This window comes from Micropterus salmoides, unplaced genomic scaffold (assembly GCF_014851395.1).
Source record: "Micropterus salmoides isolate LMB-PRFRI ecotype aquatic unplaced genomic scaffold, ASM1485139v1 Ms_hic_scaffold_15, whole genome shotgun sequence".
In the NCBI taxonomy this organism is placed as follows: Eukaryota; Metazoa; Chordata; class Actinopteri; order Centrarchiformes; family Centrarchidae; genus Micropterus; species Micropterus salmoides.
Window position 1 is genome coordinate 5,412,045 of NW_024040596.1, and position 27,314 is coordinate 5,439,358.

A 27,314-nucleotide genomic window follows, 5' to 3' on the forward strand; every position below is an offset into this window, starting at 1 on the left:
TAGAGATTTGAACATTTATTTTGTGCAGACCTGTTTACTGAAACAGCAGTGAACTTTCAGTGTTCATTTCAAAACCAAAACTGGTTGTTAATCCATGCATACACAAACAAGCCTTTTTTTTTTATGACTTCCTGGAACAGATCAGGTACTTTCTATCAACTCTGAGTACAATGTTCAGTGCAATGACACAGTGCACAACATGTAGGCAAAAATTTGTTTCAACAACCCTCTCCTTTCCTTTTTCAAGCTTTGATTAATTCTGGCATGATGACTCTATAATGTATGTTTACAGATATGTTTTCCAAGGCACTGTATGGGTCTATATACTTCCATAACTGACCCTGTGACTGTGATAATTACAGGTCACTTGTAAGCAAGACAATTACAGCTCATATTATTGCACTCATTGTAAGTTGTCTTAAAAAACTCCCCGTCTTAAAAAAAAACATAATGAAAGCGTTATCTATTGTTGTAAGGCAGGGTCAAATGTAAGGCTTTTTTTGTGATATCTGAGTATCTGGCTGTGTCACTTGAATGTGATCAAATATTCAGGGTAAGCGTGGCTGTCATGGAAGATAACGAATATGCTGGGTTTGGCCACGTTGTCCACGACACTGTCGTACTTCTGACCGGTGTCCTTTTGTGGCGGTACGATCATGTTTTGTTGTCCAGTGGTGTAATCCCCCGTTAGCACTCGACAGAGGTACATGCACTTCTCCCCATTTTGGTTTGGCTTGGAGTAGGTGTTATTGGCAGAGTAACTAGCATTGACAGCAAAGTATGTGCCGTTGCCAAAATAAGCAGCTGAAAATGGAATAGTAGCAGAAAGTTATTGAGTTCATCTGAGAGATACGTGCTATAATTTAAAGCAAATGTTCAGAAATAACTGAGTAACAATCCCAGGAAGGCTAAAATCAAGGGCAACTGGATTTTGACTCCTTGGATCACTAAGGCCCAGATGACTGAGAACCTTCACAGACCAGTAAATAACAACTGTAGTGTTCTGAACATCATTTTCTCACCGTTCCTTCCTGCGTAACTCCTGTTGAAGCCGTATTCGTTGATGTCGGCCACAGAGTTGTGGCAGGTCCCATGGAAGAGTCGTTTCTCGTTCTTCTGATGACGGTTTCTCTGCTCCAATTCACGCTTCTTGATCTGCAGGCTCTTCCACAACACAGGGTTCTGGATCCGCTCAATCTAGGAGGCGGGAAAAGTATATTTTTGTGCATTCTGCTCTAAGTCTATAGCCAACATTAGCTACCTTTCCTGTATGATGGATCTTTAAAACATTTGATTTGATTATTCAAAATGTTTGGTCGATTGGTTTATTAATGTCACTTGATGATGGGACACATGATGATGGGGATGTGACAGCTAAAACATTATTCTTTACATACAGCATGTGTTTATTGTGGTCTACCTTAATAATGGTCTGTGGACACGTGGCCCGGAAGAGATTCTGCACTTCAGTGTACTCTGTTGTCCCAGCCGCGATGGGGAAGGCCTTGCTAGAGATGTTGGCTGGCATGGTATCCCACGCCTCAGGGATGTCTTCATCTAGTGGCATAATAAACAATAAAACATTTTAAAATTCCTGTCATCAACATATATTATATATATCAACATATATATATATTGGCAATGTTATTTTTTTGCAACTTTGGCATACTAAATCTGTGTCCATGACCAGATAACAACATAAGTGCTAAGAAAGGTGTCAATAAAAACCTAAGCTAAAACCTGAGAATCCTTTAACTCAAATCTGGTTTGAATGCAATTTTTTCTGGCTTCATAATGAAGATTTATTATTATTTTCTCGTGCATTATTGTGAATGTTAGGCAGGAGAAACAAGCAGAGTTGCCACAAATAACACGTTCCCACTTACCTTTCAGATTGTCAATGCGCTTTATCTCTAGGGTACGTCCCTGGCTATCCGTGGCAGGTCCACTTGGCATGGTGACTGTGTAGTTTTGACCCTTGATTGTAACTTTTACATTTGGTAGCTTCTTTTCCAATGCTTGCTCAAGATTGAAGTTGGACATTGAATCAAAACTCTGAAACGGGAGCCCCTGCAGCATGAACTGCCATTCTGCCACTGTGCCCGCCAGCTCCACTTTCTTCTTCAGCTCCTCGCCATCTCTAGCAATCCTCACCATCTCATGGATCTCCTTGCTGGCTTTCAGCACATCTTTGCTGAGCCCCTCGATGGTCACTGAGACTCTGTCCTTCTTGCTCTCAATCCTTATGCTCACGCCCATGGTCTTCTGGATGTCAGCAATGTGCTGGTGATCTGCATCAGACAAGCTAAGGATGTCGTCGTCTGTAATGCAGTGGCTGCTGCACTCGTTGGATATCAGGTCGTTGATCCGCTGCTTGGCTGAGTCTACTCTAGTCTGTGACTCACCGCAGATGTGGAAGCAAGCGGGGTCCACTTTCAGAGGCTCAATGACAAAATCCCCTTCTTTCTGGGGCTTGTCACCACTGTCACTAATAAATATTGCTGAAAGAACAAATTCCAAGATCAACGTTAGATTTGAACATTTAAGGATTAATTAACATGAACATCCATATTATTCTATTCACTGTACTTACACTTAATTTTGGAGCCGATGTTCCCCCAGAAGCCTCCTTTATCTTTATCTTTAGGGTCTGTGGCTTGTCTTTGATGCATACTGTTGTAGAAGTCTTTTAGCATCGGTGGCTGAAAAATAACTATCCGGATTGTCTTCAGGGTACTGGCAGTATTTTGGCTCAACACATCAATCACTGCGTCCAACATGGCATCTGCCACCTGCACTGCCTGTACATTTCCTTGACCTAAAATGGTACAGCATAAGTTACAGACTCTTGCATTATCGGAATAAAAGTAGACAGTAAAAACACACGATTGTTATAGTTAACTCTAGATGAATAGGATTCCTGCACAAACGCTCACTTGAATGTCTGCGAAATGTGTACTGTGGAAAACAAACCCAATTTAATCCATAAATTTGCAATAAATGGGATGAGTTGTATTTATGTACTACACATCATTCATCAAACACCGCTGATATGCTGATAAATCTCACCTGTGCCAATGGCGGGAAATGAGACAGAAGTGTATGAGTTTTTCACACACTTTTGAGTGCTTGTTTCACAACCTTGTTGATTTTTATTGGGTCTGTCTGTCCAACTAGGTGGAGGATCTTCTTACACTTGAGATTGCCTGGCTGGGTCATTATCATGTCTGGTTTAGACTGGGCCCCTGAAGGTGGATACAATGGATTTGAACACCTTTGAACCATAACAATCATAGGTAACACTTCATCTCTGAACAATCTTGAGTATGTTGATAAAGTTGGCTTAATAATTAACTCTTTATCCATGTCATTACCAAGCAGGACAATTTTAACACTGTGTTTGGTGTAAATGTGCCCTTACCAAGGGTTTGGCATTCTGCTTCAACAGTCTGACCAGCTGCTTCCAGAATAGCCTTCGATACTCCTAGAGGAGAGAAACATAAAATTACATATCATATCAAAAGGCAATATCAAATAGACATAAATATACATTGCCTGTGTAGTGGATAATAATTTAAACGTATTATACCTTAAAAGTACTACCCACAACATGTAAATATTTACTTACTTTAATTTCTGAAATTATAATTATTTTGTATTATTGAAACATTCCTGTCCTCACTGTGATTTACCTGACTTAAGAGAGAAATCTTCATTAGAGGAGTTGACGATGACATCAGTGGTCTCCTTGGTTATGTCTCCTGTGACCACCTGGATAGCCACATTTCCCATTTTGGTCTCATGCATTCCTGAGGTCGAGACCACTTTAGAGAAGGGACCTTGAGGCAGTAGATACAAATAAAGAATTAACAGAAGTGCAAAAAAACAATATCATCAGTTTTGTTAAAAATTATCAGTAAGTTGATAAAACAGTATAATTTGATCATTACTAAACCATTTAAGTCGTTTAATTATTTTAGTTTTATAAAAGCAAAGATTTGCCTGCGTGTCTGTCTGCATCATTACAAAAATCTATAAATTTTTTGTTGGGTGTATAAAGACTATTTAAAATGTCACTCCATAATGATGTGTTTGTTTAGAGCAGCGATTTGGGCAGGTTCACTAGTGTAACAGGGACACTGGGCTGCTTGTCATCATAGAAACAGATCATCATATTTTGATGTTTACTGCACCTTCAGTAATATCAGCTGCCTTCTCTTCAACACACTCACCGGAGCAAAGTGTTGATTGTCTATTATCTATCAAACTAACTATTTTTAATCCTTACACTTTACTAAAATACAGCATGAAATTGTAATGTTGCAACAACGTTGCTTACCTTGACTTTGTGAGGAACTTGCAGGCACAGGACCACCTGAGGCATTGGGGAACATCTTCTTGAATTCATCGGAAAAAACCTGGAGACCGAATCAGAGAGATACCCAAACAATCAAATATCACAGCAAAGCAGAAGAAACACAGACTTAACTGACTGACTCTTTGTTACAGAGATATTATGCTCATTTTCAGGTTCATAATCTTATTAAGGGGTTGTACTAGAACAAGTTTACATGGTTTCATTTTCAAAAAACACCATATTTTCTGTCATACTGCACATTGCTGCAGCTCCTCTTTTCACCCTGTGTTGAAGGCTTCATTTTAGCTATGGAGTGATGCATCTTTCCTCTACATGATATTTCTTGGGAGCTGCACATGCGCAGTTCCTAGTTAAGGACTACTAGCCAGTCAGAAGCAGAGATGGGCGGGCCCTTCAGTTCAGCTGTATATCCCTTTACCAGCTTAGCAACATGGACCGGTTTCAGTTCGGTAAGTTATTAATTTGTAGCAAATGTATCTTTCATCCATAAAGTTTTAATCGAGCTCTGTCTGTACATCACAGTAACAACTTTATGTCCAATGACTGCCTGGAGGGTGTCGGACTAGCTGCTTGGCGAGCATTATGACGCGTGTTTTCTTGTGACATCACAGGGATGAAAGTGAAACGGCTGGACTACAAAGGAGCTGTTTTCAGGCAGTTCAGAGCAGAGCTTTCTGTGGGAGATGGTTAACTCCCTTTGGGCTGGACTTTGGGCTTTTTCACTTTGCAAACCTAGATATAGATAGATAAGATAAGATAAGATAAGATATATAACTCAATAAAGGAGAGGGAAAAAGCTCAAAAGCATAATACCATCTCTTCAGTGGTAATGAGCTATTACTCGTGCTGATTTGTCATAATTAATCTTGTTTTTCTGAAATCAAACCATTACCTTTATGGCTATCATTTTACATACCATTTACTATTATTTACACTGTGAAACGACCTCTCTTTAAAATATTATGCATGCTATTTAATCCAGCGTCATCACTTTTTCACTTTTAGAATTTATAATTTTAAGTTCATTTCACTGTTTTAGTGAAGATTAGCACTTGTGGAATTAAAGTACTGCAACACTTTTTGTTTCCTTACCTGGATAGTCGGTGCATCTCCTGAGTAAATGATGATCACAACCTTCTTCAGGTGCTTAGGTTGTTTCTTACTGCTAAATGCTAAGATTTCTTCCAACATCAATGAGGCGACGACGTTTTTCGGAAAACCCAGGTTCCCTGTTCCGATGGCAGGGAAGGATATGGAAGTCAGACCGCTGTCCTCTGCCTTGTCCAAGCAACCCTTGAAAATGTCACTCAAGATCTGGAAGGCAAAGCATAAATGCTGTTAATATACTGGTGCAAGATACTGAAGTTTACGCTGCCGTTAAATTCATCTACAGCTACGATATGACATGTGAACTCAAACAGAGCAGACAATAGCTAAAAAATGCCTTGCATTATGCAAACTGGCAGGATCACTTTTTACATATGAAGAGAAAGGTAAGAAAATAGCGTAGATCCTTATGATGTGTTTTGACCTCTCATCAAATTCTGATCAGCGAATTTAACACATTTACAACATATATGGTGTAACACTTTACCTTTTCAGCTGTGCCTTGTCCTTTGTAGTGAGGTGCAACTGCATGAAAGACTTGTTTGCTCTTCAGGTTGCAGCCATTGGTAACGATGATCTCACCGACATTTCCACTTGCATTTTTTGCTTTTACCAGCTGCTGAAGTTCAGGTCCCGCCACACGCAAGATGGCATTTGAAACTGCCCCTTTGTTCAGTGTAAGATCTTCAAACACCGTATTCACGGTCACCTCCGTCTAAGAATGTGTTAACAGAATGTTATCAGCCGCCTGTTCTTCATTTTACAACATCCTTTTTTAGACAATACAGTCGAGAAACAGTGCAGTCAGAAAAGAATCAGTGAAGCCCAATAAGACCATATTCAATTAAGGAGACACTCTAATCTAGAGTTAAAGGATAGTCTCAATAGTTAATGCTACATACTCTAGTAGTCTATAGTCCCTATGTAGGAATGTTTTACTCTTATAAGGGATAATTTAAAAAAATTCAATTACCGTGGCATTCTCAATATTTCCTTTCATAAGAGTGATGCCCACGCCTTCTTTGGTAAGCACTTGACCCAAGCAGTTTGGGTCAGATCCAGCAGATGCAGCATGTTTCCCAAGTGGAGACTTGGTGGCTTTGTTAGGGGGAGTTTGTTGAGAATGACTGACACCAATGTTTCCAAATTCTTGTCTGACAGCTGCCTCGATAGCCTGGACAGCACGGTCATCGTTGTTCACCAAATGGATCTTCTTCAGGGTGTTGTCACCATACTTGTCATCACAGTGTTCTTTCACTGCTTTGATGATAGTGGCTGCACACAAATTCAGAGGAAAGCCTTGTGTCCTGCTGATGGCGGGCAGAGCCACAGAGATGCAGCCGTGCTTTTCAGCAAGTTCTAAGCTTCCTTTAACAGCTCTTTTCAACTGCGCCTGAGCCTTCTGGGGGTTAGCTGAATCAAACTTGGGTCCCACTGCATGGATGACACTTTTGCAGCAAAGCTGCCCACCCGCATCAGTTATGACACAGTCTCCAGGCCTGAGCTGTCCTTTCAAATTAATTAGTTTGTCACATGCATCCTGCAACTGAGGGCCAGCAGCATAAAGAAGTGCTCCTGAAAGACCTTCTTTAAGGTCCAAGTCCGGATTAGCAGCATTGACGACTGCATGCACCGGGTAGCTGCACAGATCTGCCTCGCAAACAGCTATTTCCACTCCATCAGATGTCTGAAGCTGGTATACAGGTTTTGGTGCTCTGTTGGCCAAGTTGCCCTGTCCACCACTAGTCTCATCAACCAGCTGCACCAGGCAGCCGGTTTCAGCCAAGATTAAAGGGAAATAAATTCCTTCTTTAGCCTGGAAGAGCTGCTTCACGCCAGGCTTAGAGACTTTTAAACTTTCAAAGAACACAGAAGACACCAAGTTTTCAACCAGAGTCTTGCAATCTGTGACATCAACTCTAGAACCACTTAGACAGATAGCCTCCGTTCTGTAAGACACCTCCACTTTGTCTTTCACCTGCTCCAAGCCAGATGCGTCAAGTCTTTCAATGTATTCAACTATGGTGTTGGGCTTGACCACAATGGTTTCTTCAACTTGAGCATTCTGCGTTAAGAAGTCCTCAAGTTCACTGCTAACTCTTACGACACTATCCTCGTGGCCAGACACCACGACCTGTTGACCAGTGGTGCGGATTTGAATTCTCATGCATGGCTTATTGTTGGTCTTCTCCAACTGAATGATTAGGGCCTGCCACTCTGGCTTCTTCAAGACGTTACAGTCTTCAACATCAATGTATCGGGATATTAGCAGCCTACCCAGATGGTCTTCAGCATCATTCAGATCTCTGTCAGAAACAGCAAGGAGCCGCACCCTGTGTGCACTGATCTCAAATGCTGCATTTATTTCATAGGATGTGAGGAGAGCCTCTGTAAGCTCCTCCTGATGTTCATCCTTTAACATGTCAAGCACAAAGTTATCTATTTCTAAATTCTGACGTTTTAATGCAAGCATTGCATCAAATATAACTTTGTTTGCTGCCATGATCTCATCCCTTAAGCCAGTCACTATCAAATCTGAACTCTCTTTCCGAATTGATATTTTAAGTTCTGGGTACACACTTAGCAGTTTGTCCTGAAGACCATCTTTACACAGGAGGTGGTAAATAGACGCTGGCACTTTAATTTCTTGGGTTACAATTGATTTCTCCCTCTGCACCCTTTTGACAATCTTGTTTATGACTTCACACAGAGTTTTCTCTAGTCTGTTGATATCAGCCACAACGCCAGCCACTGACAAGACACCACTAGCTTTATCAGGCACTACAACCACAACCTCATTCAGTAGCGCCTGTCTGATCTTCTTCTCAGACTCCTCCCATGAGTCCGACTCTGGCTGAAGCTTCAGGGATTTGAATTTGGACAGAGCTTGTGCAAAGGCTGCCTTCACAGTGTCCTTCCACTCTTTGACGAGGGCTTTGGCATGTTTTTGCTGGAGTAGTGAAGACGCAGGGCTCAAGCACACAGTAGACTGGTCGAGGTTTACGTTACAGAAGTGTTTTACCAAGTCATTACGAATGATCTGTGCTGCTGATTGGTGGTCATTTAGGTATCTCCAGACAGCATCATCAATGGGTTCAGAGATTGCAGCAGGGAGTTTGAGTGAAGGCGTGTCTTTGCCATACAGGGCTGTTCCCAAAGATTTATAAAAAGGATAAACTCTGATCTCTTTCTTTTTGATGAATTGCTTCTTTGTCGTGATCTTCTTAACAGCTATCAGGGGGAAATTAAAAAACAAATATTACACCGTCACATTGTCTAGAATGAAGTAATCTCTGATGTTTATTATACTACATGTACACTACAGTTGTATTTTATATGTACTGTGTACTGCTCTACCTTTGTGGTCTTTAAAGGTGATGATGCCAGACTGTTCCAATTCATTCAGATCGACATTTTCCACATCCCCACCTGCATTTTCAAAAAAAAGGCGGAGGAGCTCTTCACTAAAATCTCCAATATCTTCAACCAAAACTTGCTCTGTGACTTCAAGGGGCCGCACTGTTAGTCCCTTCTTTGTAAACGGCCTGTTTTGGGGACATCTTGTCACGAAATCTGTGTTTTCTGTGAGAGAAAAAATTAAGGTAGTTAGGCACAGACACTTTCATAAATTAACACAAACGATAAACAGCAGTCTTAGAAAAAAAAATAAAAATTTTGACCTTTGATAAGAGGAGGCGTGGAGGAATTGCTGGGGCAACTGCAAAAGTGACTGATGGAAAATGTTCAAACATGCTATTATTCATAAACACATTGAGTGATTTATGTGTCAGTGCAGGGGCTTCTCTTTCAGACTTGGACTATCTCATATCCATTGAGGTGCTGTTTGGTACCGTGGTACTCCACAAGCCAGAGAGACTGATTATGCTAATTCAATTAATTTCAATCAAGTATGAACTGACCAACACTTCCTTTTACAGTACCAACAAATAACTACAGTGGTTTCTTAGGCAAATCGACATAGCTTACATTATTTTTCCCAGACAATAAAGTAACACTGGTTTAAGGTGACACAGCCGGAGGTATTTACCATGGTATGGGTGTGTTGGGGTTCTGTTTACAGTTGTCTGTTTATTGTGTGATTAAACCTTGCGTCATTTTTCAAGAACATCAATAAACAAAGTTCGGAGGGGAAAAAAGGTAACACAACCCACTTTGTTGCCTAACCTTGGCATTTGTGACCACTGCTGTGGAGAAGTTTTTCTGAGTGGGTCCATGTTTTGCTTGTATTTTCAGCATGATTTTCATGCTGTTCCATTGATCAACAGCCAGGGGCAGTAATGAGCCAAGGAACATAACAATAGGTGCGTTTGACTTCATGCGGCGCTGCGCAGCGCTGACTTAACGTGATACATGCTGGACTTAAAATAAGGCATGCTGGTTAGAAACTGTGTCCAACTTTCGTCGGCGCTGCAAAACGTCACCATGTCACATGACATTTAAACCTCGTGGGAGCAAGGCAGCTGCAGTTGCTGAGTCCGACGCCAGTAGTTGCTTTTCTCCAGCTGCACAAAGCTGGAACCACCTTTTGACTGATCTCGTGTGGAATATGTCTGATGCCGCAAGATCAGTCATTGTTCTAATCACACAGTAAGAATGTGTTCCGACTTGACAGCATGGTTTTTCTACCCCGCCCCTGAAGTCGCCTGCAGCTCATGTTTGAATATCAAGTCGGTGAAAGTCAGCCACAGTCATTTCGAACGCACCTACTGACTCTATAAAAGAAGTGGACCTAGTCTCCTAATAATCTTGTTCAACAGCGCTGGTAAAATTTACACACTGCAGTTACTAGTCACTCTAGTCTGATTGACAGGTCGCCATGGTAGCAACTTGTCAATCACAAGGTGGTCCTGCCCTAAAGCATATGCTACTTTATCGTCTATTCTTAATTGAATAGCACCATGATTTACAAAATGAACACCATGCTGTATTGAAGAAGATTTAAAACCAACAATTGAGACCATAAACTCATTAGGAAAGTGTTAACTAATGTAATAAATTAAGTGAACCTCATTTTCCCATTATTTCAAATGGCACCGCGCTTCTTTTTGCAAATGTTTTAAAGAGGAAGGAAATGCATTTAACTTGTTTCTTCTTGTAACTTCTTTAGTTCACCAGGATTCACAAAGTGCATTTCGGGGGAAAAGCACTGAAATTAAACACAACTTTGTTTGCAAGACTTTGTTTGCAAGAAAGAAAAAAAAACTAAAAGGTATCTTTATGTTCATTGATGATTTAATAAAAAGTATAAATGCAACACTTTTGTTTTTGCCCCCTGAATTTTGTTGTGTGTGCATCTGGCACGTGTTTTCTGCTGGCAAACAGCATACATTTTTTATTTGCTACCAATATTATATATTCATAATATTCAGAGTGAGGACCATGTGTGGGTTACTTAAATTTACAGATTTGTGCTGCTCATGAGTTGTCTGGAAAAGTACAGGAATCAAGTCACCTTCCCACCACGTACAATAATTAATTTATTGGTGGAATTCAGCTTAGTGTTCTCACTTCAATAGTCATGTTAGGTACTACTACCTGCTTTCTATCAATGAGTGGCATGTGTAAATATGTTTTCTTATACAAATTAAATTCTGCAAAAAGAAATTAATTATTTTCTGCAGAATGTTGTGTTAATTATAAATAATGTAATAAGCATTAAACTTTTTATATTATGTTTATACGAGTAAAAATTTGGTATAAGTTGGGGTTTTTGGATATATTAATAAACACACACAGTATAAAACATTCACTTTCTGTCCTGACCTCAAATGAAATAGCAACTGAAGTCATGTATTACTCATTACCCCCCCCCACACACACACATACTAAATGAGTACCTTTTCCACTCTGGAAAGTCACCACAACAGAGGAGGAGCCAGGAATGACTTCCAAATGGAAGCTTTGGGAGGTAGCTGGAGCATCAGGATCCTTTAAAATGTTCTCCACCAGCATCTCCAAATACTCCAGGTTTAACGTCTCCGGAATCTTTCCTAAAACAGCCGAAGTGGAGCAGAGCTCTTCCTCTGCTGTCTCATCGTCTCTGCCTATCGCCTCTGTCGGAACTTCGGCAACAGGTGTGCGTTCAGTGCTCGACTGCCTCTCGTTCACAGCGACATCCGCTGTAAATGAGACATGAAGGTTAAGGGACTGAACACACATTTCTTAATGAAGTTAGATAATATAACACTAAATGAAGTGTTTCCTACACTTTAGATTTATTTATTTACAAATTTATTTCCATTTGAAACAAAATGATGTTTAGGTTAGTGCAAGATTCATTTTACAGACCCTACTGCTTCCCTCTGATGACTGTTTCAACCACACTGACAGTAGTAATTTACAGTTTACCTGTCCCAGCATCAAAATATAATCTTATTACCTGTGTAGAATTATCTGTAAGGATATGTAGCCTGTCCTAAACAAGACTGCAGAATTACAAACGTTTCTTAAAGCACAATACTTTTTACAGTGTTGCATGTCTTTATAGCCTATTTACCACCAGGAGTCTGTGTGCACCCCGTCAGCACTGACTGAGGAATGGCTTAACGACCATTTTAGATAGATAGATAGATTACCACTGTGACTTAATAGAAGTTAGACTTTTTTATGATTAGAAGTTATTTATTTTCATGTTGTTAATGTTTAAATGACATTTAACCAACTACCCTAATAGCCAGAAGAGCATAATTAGAGCAGAAGAGAGAAAGAGTATAAGAAAAGAAACTGAAACTATCTTTATTTGTGCTTATGTAACGTATTTGGGGGAAATACTGTTGTTTAGTAGTAACCTGACTTAAACCAGTGTCCAACCATACCAGTTCAAAGCCCATTATGAAAGTATAGCACAATGTTAAGTTTCTCAAAGCTATCAATGAAGTCATTTAATGTATTTTTAAAAAATGATCTGAAACAACATTTTAAAAAAGTGGGTTTAAATGTTGCTTCACAGCAATACATCAACAAGCTGTCATTTGGTAAACTCCTGATCAACTGCATGGTTTTAGGAGGCTGTCTGCTTGGTGCTGCATCACCCTCTGTGTTCTGTTAAGCTGATGGCCTGTGGTGTCTGTTTCCTTGACTGTTACTATATTATTACCTGATGGTTACATCTCCTACCGCAGATGTAATGTGCAACACTGTGTGCATGTTTCAGTGTATGTTAGACGATGTTAAATACTTGTACTTGTCCTACATACTAATATTCGATAAACAGAATGAAACAGCAAGAATCTTAAACAGAAACACACACACACACACACATACATACATATATACATATCTACATACACACATTTCTTACAATTGACAGCAACTCATCAGATTTACGTGGCAAAGCAAAACTATTAATAGGTTATATTGACAAGATTTCAGCAAGTGCAGCAATTCCTGGTTTAAAGACATCCCTACTCCATGTTGTTTATGCTTTCTGTACAAGATCTGCAACATGCAAAGATGATGTCGAACACTTGCTAGAGTTCTTGATCTTATAGACTACTAATAAAGAAGACATTTCTTTCTGAGTTGATAAACGCCTTCCTGTTTTCACCTCAACTTGATTTAAATAGTGAGCCACAATGTTTACATGATTGCCGAAAAGTGTTTGGATCGTGCTTGTTATGACAATTGAGGTTAATAACTGTAAATAAGCTTTTAGCTACACACATAGGCTACACGTGCATGCACAAAATCATGATCGTATTGACAGTAGACTATAAAGACGGGGCAAAAAAGTTACATATTGATATTATATTTTTTATTTTTTTAAAAGCGAATAATGGTTAAAACTGATGTTTGATGAGGATGAATTTTTAGCTACCAGAAATTCCCCTTCATCACACACAAAAGAGACAAAAGCAGAACAAGAAGTGATCACATATCAAAAACAAGCCAGTACTTGTGGTGTATAACATATGTGCATTTGACCATTTGACAGTTTAACATAATGCTCTGTAGCTGGGGACAGTGAACCCTTATGGGGACAGTGAACCCTTATGGGGAAGTAATGATTGATGGGTGTACAAAGAGTGAACTCTCCTATAGAACTTGACCACTGACTCAGAGCTGGAGAGAGGCACAGTGAACCCTTATGGGGAAGTAATGATTGATGGGTGTGCAAAGAGTGAACCCTTCTATGAAATTTGACCTCTGACCCAGTGGTAGGGGGAGTAGAGGTTAGTGTGTATGAAGGGACTGTGCCCTTATATGGTTTTTAGCAGAGACCTAAACATGTCCTATATAAGCTGTGTTCGATGTACAGAGAGACAGAGTGGTCATCGGGCTGGGTCACTCTCCAAGCTGCTGCAGAGCTTGTAATTGATGCTGAATTCTTTGATGTAATAAACTTTTATAATCAAGAACAGTGTCAAGCGGATTTCTTCTCAACACATCACGCAGCATTATCGTTCGGACACCACAGAAATTGGCGACCACGAAGGGACCGTGTTGTGCCAGAATTCATCGTCCCAACACAGGGCTCCATCGAGCTGACTCGCGCTCCAGACGCTGGCGTATATGGTGAGTTTTCTCATAAACTGTGGGCGCTGGTCAGTTCGTGTGTCTGTGTGTGCGTTGAAGGGTACACCGGTTCGATCCCGTGTGAATGCTTGCGGGTGGATGTGTGAGAAGACTCCGTTCTAAATTTTGTGTGCATTGTGGATAACGCAAATAGGTTGTGTGTGTGAATGTAATGAAGACAGATAGATAGATATAAAAGGAAGAAAAAGGAACAGCCTAGGAGTAACGGGAAGTGAGGTTTCATAACTTTGCAAAGATTGAGAATATGGGCCCTCAGATTCTTATAACCGTAAGTCATGTGGGATGGAAATTACTGTCGCGTGAAACTAGGCTTTAAGGAATAGGTAAATTGGAGTAAGGGAAAAAGAGAGAGTGCAACCCTGGCCAGGGTCATTCGGCTTGAATACAAATTAATATAAGGAAGAAAATATAAGGTTAAGGAAAAAGGAAAAATAAGGATTAGGACGCTGCAGATCTGGACAAAAAGCCCTTGAAAGGCGATCTTAGATGGGCCGCAAATCCTGGAAAGGAACTAGGTGAATTTTCGGGTCCGTTCAAAGGAACTGGGAGCTTGTAGAAGAAAAATTTAATTGCAAGTTACCTCTCGATACATGTGTTGACGAACTATGTCCGAAGTGGCCTCTCATTAAATATCTGCAAACTCGAGGTAGCATAAATTTAGGAAGGAAAATAATAAAGGAAAAAGGTGCGGCGGAAGCATGCTTTATAAACAGTGTGAAGAAATGCATTCTTGTTGACTGGATAGCTATGTGTGTGTGTGTGGAGAGCTGCCCTGCTGTGTCTCGGTTGTGTGTGTGAGAAATAGGAGAAGCCTAGTGTGTGTGAGAGACTATGCAGAGGACAATAAGGCTAGGATTCAAGAAGACATATATATGAATAATAGAATAAATAAATAAAGAAGGAAGAGAATATACATATATATGAATAAAGAAATAGAGAAGGAATTTGATCAAGGGGAAAACTGTGTTTTGAAATTTGTTAAAGTTATTGATCAATGCTGCTGTATGGTTTGGGTCATTTCAGAAGCAGCAGTGGGGGTTTTTCTTAGCCTAAGTTACTTTTTTGGGAAGTGCGCATTTGTTTTTCTATATTTTACTTACTTTTCATTTGGGTTTTTTATGTGTGTAAATACATTTTAAAAGGCATTTTCATTGGTATTGAAGAACGGTTGTTAATGGAGTAAGCTTTAAATAGGAGTGAAGAGTAGTGTCCCCAGCATCCCCAGTGTAAATGACACCGAAATTCCTTAGCTTGCATGTTAACGTAGATATGTTAAAAAGTTAGGGAAAATAGATTATGATTATTCAGAGAGGTGACACTCTTATTTTTGGGGGGAAATAACCTTGTGAGTACATAAAAGGACTAAAGTGTTGTTTGCCTTTTTTGGGTTTTTGTTCTCCTGTGGACTGAGAGACAAGAAGGAGAGAGAGAGAGAGAAGGAGAGAGAGGGGGTGCCGTCCAGCGCGTCACAGCAAAGCAGCCCCGGATCCAGTCTGGCCAGTATTGTGCAATCCACAAACTCTTTACACACACCTGTGCATATGTGTCTATACTCATTTATAATTATTACACATTTAGTTTGTTTCCTTTCAGGATATTATAGACACATTTGTAACACAGAGAGTCTATTTGTGTATGCCTGCCATATTTCATGTTATGACTATCTAAGGGGAGACTTGGCAACGGACTGATCAGTTACTGTATTTGAATATTACATATGGGAGTTTTTGTGCAGGGGTCGTTTGAAGTCAAGTTGTGTTGGGAATTGAGTGGTATTGAGCTTTTGGGATAAAACTAAGGTGAGAGGGTGCTTATTAGGTAGGAGTTGGCGCCGTGTGATTGCTGGATAACAAGATTTTTGTGATTGCTCTGGAGTTGACAAATTCCCTTGATTTTCCATTAGCGGATGTGGTAAGATTGCCACCTATCAACAATTAAGTAGAATTAAAAGAAAAATAAACAAATAAGTAATAAGGAAAATAATTTACAATAAAGAAATATAAAAAGTTGTCACTATGCGGAAAAAGGACATTAAAACGTTGAAAGTAACTACTCCGGTTGATGTAGTGCAAAAAAAATAATCCTCTAGTTGATGGTATTGTAAAGTTATCTGAAAAATGGCATAAGCGTTGGCCTAATATTGAACAACCATGGCCTGTGGAAGGGACTCTTAACCCAGGTGTACTTAAAATAATGCAAGTACTTGTGTCCACATATAAGTCGGATCAAAACAAGGGGAAAAAAGGGGAACGACGTAAAGAGAAGAGACGAAGAGAGCTGGGTGTTCTTAAGTTGTTCGAACATGAAGGTCAAAAACTGATGAAAGATACGCAAGAGAAAAGGGACAGTGGTGTGGAGAAAATGGCAAAAGAGGCAAAGATAACAGAAAAATTAATGGCAGAAGTCAACAAACCCTTCTCACATACGGATTCAGCAAAAGACCTCCACCATACGAGGAGGAAGCGGAGTTTAAGGATGTCTATCCTCAGCTTCCAGTGATATTCAGGAGGGTGGTTATTGCATCAGAGATGAAGATGAACAAGTCATAGAGAGAGGACAAGCAGAAACAACTATAAAGATGACTCCAAGCTCCAAAAGTAAGAAGAAAATGACACGTTTGGAAACTAAGGGTAGAGCGAGGCTTAGGAGAATGGAAGATGATGATGAACAGAGTGATGTAGAAGAGATCATGGGTGGATATGATCCTGTGATCAGACGGAGGCTGGCCAGAGCGGAAAGAAGGGGTGATGAAAGTTGGAAGAAGAAGGATACAGGAGATCAGATCTCCGATGAAAGTGAAGATGGAGACAGCGATGAAGAGTGGGAGATTAAAGGTGCTTCATGTTCAAGAGGATTTTATCCTCCAATGACTACTGAAGAAATAGAAAAAGACATGGATCGATGCATATCATGCTTGGAGAAGTCGACTTATCCAGAAGAAATAAGAGAATTGGAAGAACATCTCGAGAAGCTGACAATACAGAGGGAGAAATTGAGGAAAAAAGGGTCTCAAAAATTGGAGAAGAAGTATGCATTACGCCCAAGGAAAGGGAGCACAAGTAAGAAGATGCTGCCAGTGATAATCCGAGGACAGAATCTGGAGTATAAGCCTTTGCAGAATACCGATATGTCAGATATACTTGAGAAGTTGCCTATTCTTCAAGATGGAGCACATCCTTGGATCTCGAAGTTGGAAGAAATTACGGTAGGAACACAAACTGCCATAGGAGATATTAAGAGGCTTTTTGCTAATCTCCTGGGGATTCCAGGTATGGAAGAGATTTTTCAGAGAGCGGGACTTAATCGATATGTGGGGACTGCTGTAAATGATCCGGAGTTGTTCGCTGCAAGTAGGAATCGACTGTGGAGAGCACTGAAAGACACGTTTCCCACAAATGTGCATCCTGACAATATCTTGATTGATTCATTGGGAAAAGAAGAGAATCCGAGAGCCTATGTGTCGAGAGCTCATCAGGTGTGGAGAAATATCACAGGAAATGATCCAGAGGCGAGTCAAATGGAGCGGTCAATTTTGCGAGCTAAACTACAGATGGGGTTGCCCCCACCAGTAAGGAGCAAACTGGCAGAGGTGGTTGGACTTGGAAGCATGGCAATAGGAGTCTATACAGATCATATAGCCCATCAAGTGGATCTATATAGGAAAAAGGAACATGATCAGAAAGAACAGGACCAAGTGACTCTCAGGAAACTCAATCAAATACAACTGGTGGAAAATAAGAAGAAGGAGAAGAAACAGGCTTTGGTTATGGGAGCAGTGTTTACCAAAGCAACAATCACCACCACAGCTTCAGTCAAGCCAGGAACAACTGCATTTGCCCCAACCACCACTAGTGGTCCCAGTTGTTTCATATCCACAGCCAGTTTATGGACAGATGCAGAATTGGAGAGGAAGAGGACGAGGAAGCTCAAGAAGAGGAGGATTTAATCCATACTTTCAGCAATCTCCAGAAGTGTGTTACAATTGTGGACAGGTTGGTCACTTTGCCCGTGAGTGCAATAGCTCAGGAGGAAATTTCAGAGGAGGAAATTCAGAGGAGGAAATTTCAGAGGAGGATTCAGGGGCCAGTCAAGGTCGCTTGGAGGACTGGTGAACCCTCACAGGGGCCCAGAGCCAGGATTCTAGAGGTGCCCAGAAAATCCGAAAGGGGGGTGTCAGCTGGTAGCATCAGGGCCGGAAAGAGATCCAACAATTGAGGTGAAAGTAAATAACCGACCATTGGAAGTAATGGCGGATAGCGGAGCGGCTTTCACCTGTGTTCGGCCTGAAGATGCTACACATCTTCCTATGTCCAATCAACTGATTCGGACAATCGGGTTTGAGGGAGTGAAGCAGCTGATTCCTCTCACGGAACCAATTGAGCTCTGCTATAAAAATCAGAAAACTACAATACCCATATTGGTATCAGAACATACACCTATTGCTCTACTGGGAAGAGATGCTTTGTGTAGATTGAACTGCACAATAAAATGTACACCAGATGGCTGTCTGATAGACGTGCCAAAAGAAATGGTCCACCAACTATTGATGACAACAGAGATGGAGTCCTCTGCAGTATTCTGGATTGGAAATCTCAGTGCAGATTTCTTGGAGCCGGCTAAGATATGGGAGAAATTCATTGTGGCGAACATGCCAGATGCGAAACTTCCAGAATATCCATTCCATTGTACGCTCAAGTATTTCAAGAATGCTGCCCAATCAAACCCAGAGGAATGGTTGGCTCATCAACCAAAGGGAATTCAACTAAGCTCAAGTTGCATAATTTTGGGACCACAAGGAGCGCTATGAAGGTAAACACTGACGATTATCTGGAGAAAGAATTCAAAATTGAGAAGAGTGTGCCACATGTGACTTTGTTGGTTTCTGAAGACTATGAGCAGAAACACATAGGGGAAATGATGACAGAAGCAGAGGAAGCTGTTTTTGTACCGATGAAAGAGAATTTGGCAATTTGGAGGAGTACAGATCAGCGATTCGTCAAAATCATGATTTCAGCTAAAGGACAGGACAGCCACAAGCTGTACGGATGACACATGAATCTATTTGTAGTGCCAAGATGGACTCGGATTCTATGAAAGAGGAGATGTTGCGAGAAGTTCCAGAATGTTTGTGGTCTCAACACAGTACCGATATTGGACTTGTGAAGTCAGCCAACCAGTGAAAGTAGAACTTCGACCAGGAGCTAGACCTCCTTGGAAGTATCAGTATCCATTGAAGGATGAAGCAATTCAAGGAATCGAACCACAAATTGAAGGACTTTTGAAAGCAGGTGTTTTGAAGAAGACAACAAATCCTCAGAGTAACACGCCTTTGTTGCCTGTGAAGAAACCTGATGAGACTTATCGTATGGTTCATGATTTGAGAGCAGTAAATGAAGTGGTAACTGATTTTCCAGCAGAAGTTCCGGATCCACATACTTTGTTAGCCCAAATCCCTCCTGATGCAACACATTTCACGGTGTTAGATTTGTGTGGTGCATTTTTTAGTGTTCCTCTTAGTGTAGAGAGTCAGGGTTTATTTGGATTCACATATAAAGGACAGTTTTATGAGTATGAGAGATTGCCACAGGATTTAAACACAGTCCTCATATTTTTAACAAAGTATTGAAAGATGATTTGGTAGGGATAGATCAGATATTGCAGAGTACTGTGATTCAATATGTCGACGATATTATGATCTGTTCACAAGATGAAGAAACATGTCACAAAGACTCAATTAAATTGCTACAAATATTGGCAGAAAAGGGGCATAAGGCCTCACAAAAGAAGTTGCAATATTGCCAGGAGAAGGTTGTATATTTGGGTCAGACAATAACGCATGGACACAGAAGCATTTCTGATTGTCAATTGGAGGCTATTCGCAAGGCTCCAAAGCCCAGAACTGTCAGAGAATGTTGACGTTTCTTGGTATTGCTGGTTATTCTTCAGCATGGGTTGAGGATTATTCTAGTTTGACGGGACCTTTGAGAGCTATGGTTAAGGATACTGGGAACGCTCAACTTCACAGCAATCTGTCCTGGACACAGGAAGGCCTTGTGGCATTTGAAACAATCAAACAGAGGTTACAGGAGGCGCCAGCGCTCACACTACCAGATTACTCTAAGAATTTCTTGTTGTATGTGTCTAATTCCACTGGAGGTAAATATGCATGTGCAGTCCTTTGTCAGCCGACGGGTACAGGGTCGAATCCTCAACCTATTTCCTATTATTCGACTGCATATTCAGAAGTGGAATTAGGGCTACCACTGTGCTACAGAGCAATGGTTGGAGTTTATTTAATGTATGACAAAGCATCATCTGTTACGATGGGTTACCCAGTGACAATTCTTACCCATCATAGTCTCAGGAATCTGCTGAACTATGGAAAATACACATTGACTATGCCAAGGCTTAGAGACTATCATAGGCTCTTAGAGCAGGAGGATGTCACCCTGGTAAGGTGTGATACGGTAAATCCAGCCGAGAATTTGCCAACGTCAGAGGATGGTGAGCCACATGATTGTGTTCAAGAGGCAGAGAAATACTCAAGGCTTAGATCAGACTTGCAAGCCCTTCCACTACGTGAGGCAGACCTGGAGTATTGGACTGATGGGTCTTGTTATCGTGTGGGAGATAAATTGTGTGCTGGCTATGCAGTAGTAAAAGCTCAAGGAACGGGATTTGTTGTTGAAAAAGCTGAAGTAATACCACAGCCTGCGTCTGCACAGCTGGCAGAACTTGTGGGGCTAACAGAAGCGTGTTTGTTAGCTGACGGGCAGCGAGTGACAATATATACTGATTCGGCATATGCACATAATGTATGTCATTTGTTTGGAGCAGTGTGGAAAGGTCGGGGGTTTAAGAGAACGGATGGTTCTCCGATACAACATCACGCACAAATAATAAAACTGTTGCATGCTATGATGAGGCCTAAAGAGATAGCGATAGCTAAGTGTGCAGCTCATAAAACAGATGCGTCAAGAGTGACACAAGGGAACAAAGCTGCTGATGAAGCTGCAAAAGCTGTCACAGGAGCTGACAAATTGGGCAAGGTTTTTCTGGTCACTCATGGGGTGGACTTGGAAGACAGAATTACGCTTAAGGAAGTGATTTTGATGCAGGAAGCTGCTCTATGATTGATAAACAGTTGTGGCTGACCGAGGTGCTGTTAAGGATTCTACGGGTCTTTGGAGAAATCATGAGGGACTGATAGTAGCACCTCTGGACCTGTTAGGTTTGATGATTCAGGAAGCACATGGGTTAGCTCATGTTGCCAGGGGGGAGGTTAGGAGAAAAATCACAAAGGAGTATGGTTTTTGGGCACCATATTTGCTTGAACAGATTGATTATGTCATAGGCAGGTGTACAATCTGTCTGAAAAATAATGTCCGCAGGGGTATGTCTGTTCCTCCTGGTTACATTCCCACCCCAAGGGGTCCTATGCGTGAGTTAGTTGTTGACTTTGTCGATATGATAAAACCAGTTGAAGGGAAAAGATACATGCTAGTGGTTGTGGATAGATTTTCACGATGGCCGGAGGCCTGTCCAACCAAGCGGAAAGACGCTCAGTCGGTTGCCAAGTTTTTGTGTAGAGAGGTCATAAGCAGGTGGGGACTTCCAGATCGAATATCATCAGATAATGGGAAAGAGTTTGTGGATAAAACAGTGAAATTGATTTTGCAAAAATTGGGAATCAAACAACGTCTTGGAGCAGTTTATCACCCACAAAGTCAAGGGGTGTGTGAAAAAATGAATGGGGTTTTGAAAAACCGTATTGTCAAGATTTGCCAACATACGGGTCTAAACTGGATAGCGGCGCTCCCTTGGCGTTAATGGTGTGTCGCTCAAGTGAGCTGCGTGATTTACGTATAACGCCCCATGAATTGGTCACAGGAAGACGGATGCCTACGCCTTGTTTACGAACAAGTGGCAAGGGTCCAAGTTTGGCTCTTTTGGAAGATGAAATGAGAGCGTATGTCACGTACATGGCCAATTTCCATAAAAAGTTGTCCACATATGTTTCTGACAGGCAAAGGAAAGAAGAGGTGCAGGAGAAGCTCGATGAGCAAAAAAGGAGCACAGTGCAACCTGGGGACAAGGTGTTCGTGAAGGTCTTTAGGAGGAAGTGGTATAACGAACGCCGTGAGGGACCATTTGAAGTGGTTCGTAGTACTGGAACAGCTGTCCAGGTTAGAGGGTCTCCAACGTGGTATCATTTATCACATTGTGTTAAAGCGCCTAGTGAAGAGGTGCCGCGGGTGGATAGCCAAGATGGTGAAGGCTCAAGAGAGCTGGATGACAATAGGGAAGAACAGGCAGAAGGAAGATGCATGACAACATCCAGAACCAAAACCCAGAAGGGGATATTGTCCATTCAGTGGACAATGTTGGTAATCATGTGCACACTTTTGATGATGCCAGATATGACTCTGCAATTGATGGAGAGGAAAGGAGATTTGGGGACATTGGTTTTCAATATGTCCCAGAATCAGCAGGGCCCATTTCAGTGGAAGGGGAAGTCGCAGAGGTCACCAAGGGCTGCACCTCTGTTACAGGAGAAGCCAGTGTTCCACTTAGACAAAACAGCCCCAGACCAGTTCGGAAAAGAGTCAGACCAAAACGATACGAAAACTAGAATTGAAGCACCTCTAGGAAAGTCAACAACAGTTTCTAAAAGTATAAATGTAACACATTTGACAACAGTAGCGCCTCAGATGATTTCATCAACGCCAACTTCATTGTCTACTGTGGTTAAGGTTAAGTTTGGAGGTTCGGCATATCTTCCCTGTAAATGTGAGAAATGGAATACGGGTGGTAATGTACCTCCCAAGTGGTTAAATAGTCGCGGTAAAGATGTGTTGTTATCAGGACTGGAGGGTGTACCCCCTAGTCAAAGAAAGTTTTCTCTGTTTAATGATATGAGGCGGTGGAAAATTGTCGGTGACTGTTCACTTGTTTTGCGTAATGCTACCTGGGAAGACTTAGGGGAATATAGTTGTACGTATTTAAAGCCAGATTTTAAATTTGTTCCGTTTCAAAATTATTGGATACAAGGTTATGTGACCCGTAAGGTGACGCTTATGATGAAAGATTTAGAGCCTGGTGAAGTGACAACAGTCACCAAAGGAGTTCAGGAGCAGTATCCTACAGTAGTCACTCCAAGAGTGAATAATACACAGAGAACAGTTGTCATTGGGCCCTTGGAAATAACTGAAAGAGTTAATACATCAACTAATGTGATTGTTTTAGCAGAAACTGTGGAAGAAATGAATGTTACAGAGGCAATAACAACCATTGTAAATATGACACAGACACCGACTACAATTTTTCGGGAAGTAAAGGAGTTGGTAGACGTAACTCGGAAACCTGCGTTACAGATGAAGATTGGGGAGCAAAGAATGCAAGAAAATGATGAGGAGTCATCTGAAACCGTTCAGAATATTATCCCACATGTACCAAATGAGTTCTTTACTGTTGATAAAATACCAGAAGATATGACTGATCAATATCGCTCGTTACAGAAGAGGGAAGCTACATGGAAGGCATATGGGTTTGATTCTTCTGTTTTGAAAATTACAGATGGCTGGGCAGGTAGGAATTTGTGGTTCCAGCAGTTAACTCATTCTGTAAGATCAGTTAAGAAATTAGATGGTCCATGTCTGTTGAAAGTTCCCGCACCAGGCACGTGGGATTCAATTTTAGAGACAGTGGCCCAACCTCTATCCGTTATGTGCCAATCTTATGCTTTATCATGGCTGTCGTATCAGCAACAATCGTCAACAGATATAGTGATGTCGTGGTCGTCGCAGTTGTTTAGACCTAGACTTAATTGTTCTTGGATAAATGAATTACCCTATGTGAATTTGTTAGATCAGAAGGAAAATAAGTTAACGGCAATTCCTGAAGCAATGGAGGTAAGACCTGTGAGGGCTAGTAGCTGTTTTTGCTCAAATAAGACGTATGATGGGCCAGGGATGTTTATGGGAATATCAGAGTGTGATGAGTATATGATGTCTTTGGATAAGCATGACCGTAAGGTTAGAGGAAACACATACGAAGCAACTTTTGCTGTGCCATCTAGTAAGAAGGGAAGGACTTTGAGGGTAAGAGATCAGCTTTTGCCTGGCAATGTGACGATAGGGAATTTTCAAGATATTTGGTGGGTTTGTGGTGATAAGGCATATATATTCTTACCTTATGGATGGATAGGATTTGTTACATGGCAACGCTAAAACTTCCGTATGAGGTGTTTACAATCCATAAAGGGGAGACACCTGCTATAGCTCATTCTGATCCGGGGGTCGGAAATAGGGTGAAAAGGAGCATGGCACAATTTCATAATCTTGAAGCCTACCATTGGAGGATAAGTCTAGGTGAGAAGTGGGGACTTGGACTTTTTCCATGGTATGGTGTAACATTTTTGGCAGATCACATTGATAATATTACTTATACTTTGCAGGGATTTGCAAATGAAACTATACGAGGGTTTAATCTTCTGTCAAATACTCAAAGAAGTCACAGACTGACATTGTTGAAACATGACATGGCTCTCGACTATATTTTAGCCAAACAAGGAGGTTTGTGTGTGGCTATGAACTTGACGGGAGACGGTTGTTATACTTTGATCCCAGATAGTTCTGATAATATCACTAGTGTTATAGATGCATTAAAGAGTATAAGGGATGCGTTTGGTCAATCTGAGGGAGCTGGATGGTCAGCAAATACTTGGCTACAAAATCAGTTAGGACCAGTGGGAGCAGTGGTGGTTCAGATTTTGGTAGCAGCCTTTGTAGCGCTGTGTTTGATGTTTTGTTTTTTGTACGGTGCTATTGACTTTTGCGAAAGCTATGATATTGAGATGGGTTGGAGTGATAATGCCTGGGGAGAACACTCAGATGCCTTTGTTAACTATGGCTGATTCAGATGGAGATGATGAAGGGAAACCAGATGAATTAATGATGGAAAGATATCCATTCTAATGTTACTTTGTATTTTCATGTATTGAGGTTTTAATTTTCATGTGTTATTTGCAACAAGATACTGGTTGGTGTTTTCTTTTCTTCCAGAGTATATGGGGATGTATAGATGGGGATTTAAATACTCAAACAAGGACAGTATGAATGGACTCTGGACAAGGACGGTGTGGAAACGTCTGGATTGCATCGACACTGCTGAGGAGCTGCAGTGGAATACTTTCCTGTGTCTACTTTGATATAGATATGAATACATATGTGAATGAATAATACTTAATTAACAATTATATTCTTTTTGTGTTAACTGTGTAAAGACTTGTACTTTCACTTAGGGAGTTAATATTTGGGGACCTCAGGTTTTTTTCTTTTTCTTGATGCTTAGGGATATAGGGTCTAGGCAGGGAAAGGTCCGTTGGAGGGTCCGATGGGTTGACCAGCCTGAATTCGGACATTGTTTTGATTTGTTTAATTTCCTGAGGTTTTCACATGTATTGGCTAAACCGTATTTCTGTATTGACTGATAAAGATGTCGTTTATTAATTGGACTGGAGTACCATGCGTGGCCGCCTAAGGCAGAGGGGCCGTGAGAAAATTTTCCTGTCTAGATTGTCTTAGAGGGAATTTGGAATGAAGGCTGCCGGACAGGTTTTTCGTTCTCACACTCCATAAAGTTGATATGCTGCTAAAAATAATATGCAAGAAGTATGTGTTGGAGAAATTTATCTCTTTTTGTTTTTCGAGACTCAATTAAGTCTCGTAGGGGGGAATATGTGGTGTATAACATATGTGCATTTGACCATTTGACAGTTTAACATAATGCTCTGTAGCTGGGGACAGTGAACCCTTATGGGGACAGTGAACCCTTATGGGGAAGTAATGATTGATGGGTGTACAAAGAGTGAACTCTCCTATAGAACTTGACCACTGACTCAGAGCTGGAGAGAGGCACAGTGAACCCTTATGGGGAAGTAATGATTGATGGGTGTGCAAAGAGTGAACCCTTCTATGAAATTTGACCTCTGACCCAGTGGTAGGGGGAGTAGAGGTTAGTGTGTATGAAGGGACTGTGCCCTTATATGGTTTTTAGCAGAGACCTAAACATGTCCTATATAAGCTGTGTTCGATGTACAGAGAGACAGAGTGGTCATCGGGCTGGGTCACTCTCCAAGCTGCTGCAGAGCTTGTAATTGATGCTGAATTCTTTGATGTAATAAACTTTTATAATCAAGAACAGTGTCAAGCGGATTTCTTCTCAACACATCACGCAGCATTATCGTTCGGACACCACATACTTTTATCTCTTATATTTGTTTTTATGAGTACTCACGGGTCCTGTTGAGTTTCTCAGCTGGAGCCTCCTGTATGGAATGAGACATTTTAAAAATCACTTTGGCATCTCATGTAAGCAGTTTCACAAGACACCAATGCTCTAAATGTCTGCTGGTTTAAAAAAGGAATCCAACCCGACACACTATCAGTGTTTAGTACATCTGGTTTATTCCTTTAAGGTAATCAGCAGGAACTGAGAAGAACATAAATCACACAATGCGGCACCTTGAATATAAGTGCTATTTTATTTGCGATCAGGACAGAAAGCGATTGTTTTACATAACATTTATATTATTATTAGAATAAGAATGATGTAAGTGATAGTAGCTATAGGCCCAGTAACGCATGCCCAACAAAATACAATTACAGGCTCATGCTCAGGTGGGGTCTCACACTGGGTCACACCCTAGTTGTTTAAACTCTTTGCTGTGAGTGACTTATTGTTGAATAACGTTTAATAATGGCGTTTTGTTTTGTTCCTACCTGCGGTGCCGCGTCTGTATGTAAGCGAACGGTCATCTTCAACACGCCTTTATCCAAACTGACCTGATGCGTCTCTTTCGCCAAAACATTCTGCTGATCTGTGAGAGAAAGAAATAAATCCAAACCACTTCTTCGTAAAGAAAGTCGAGTGGGTAACGTTACAGTTTGTTTCTCGGGACAAACTTACCCTCCTTTCTGCGGAAGCGCAGCACAGCTTTCCTGCTGCCGTTTTCATAGTCAACTTCACAGTCGCCACCGTTAGATTTCTTACTTTGAAAGTACTTCACTAATTTGTTTTTTAATTTCGGTATGTTATTTTCTTCGAGCTCGACGAGCAGAGCATAAGAATATGCTTCGGCCATCGTTGCTGCCCCGAAGCCCGGTGCTCTGCTTTACTTTCACTTTTGATTCCTAAGAAGTGAAACGGCGACTTTGTCGAGTGTAGCCATGAAGGAGTGTTGACGCAGAATGGGCTGCAGGTCAGGGAATGA

General features: G+C 41.1%; 1 protein-coding gene across 1 annotated transcript; it reads right to left on the reverse strand.

The window, feature by feature from the left end:
- Window positions 1-27,224, reverse strand: parp14rs1 (poly(ADP-ribose) polymerase family member 14-related sequence 1). The gene is given in 18 exon segments (XM_038720100.1): window positions 1-804; window positions 1,023-1,197; window positions 1,421-1,557; window positions 1,887-2,501; window positions 2,594-2,818; window positions 3,070-3,120; window positions 3,123-3,245; window positions 3,422-3,484; window positions 3,693-3,839; window positions 4,340-4,418; window positions 5,471-5,692; window positions 5,973-6,200; window positions 6,459-8,716; window positions 8,843-9,067; window positions 11,344-11,625; window positions 26,339-26,369; window positions 26,824-26,921; window positions 27,011-27,224. Coding segments are annotated over 18 exon segments (5,412 nt in total). The 5' UTR covers window positions 27,186-27,224; the 3' UTR covers window positions 1-526.
- Window positions 27,225-27,314: the final 90 nt, after the last annotated feature.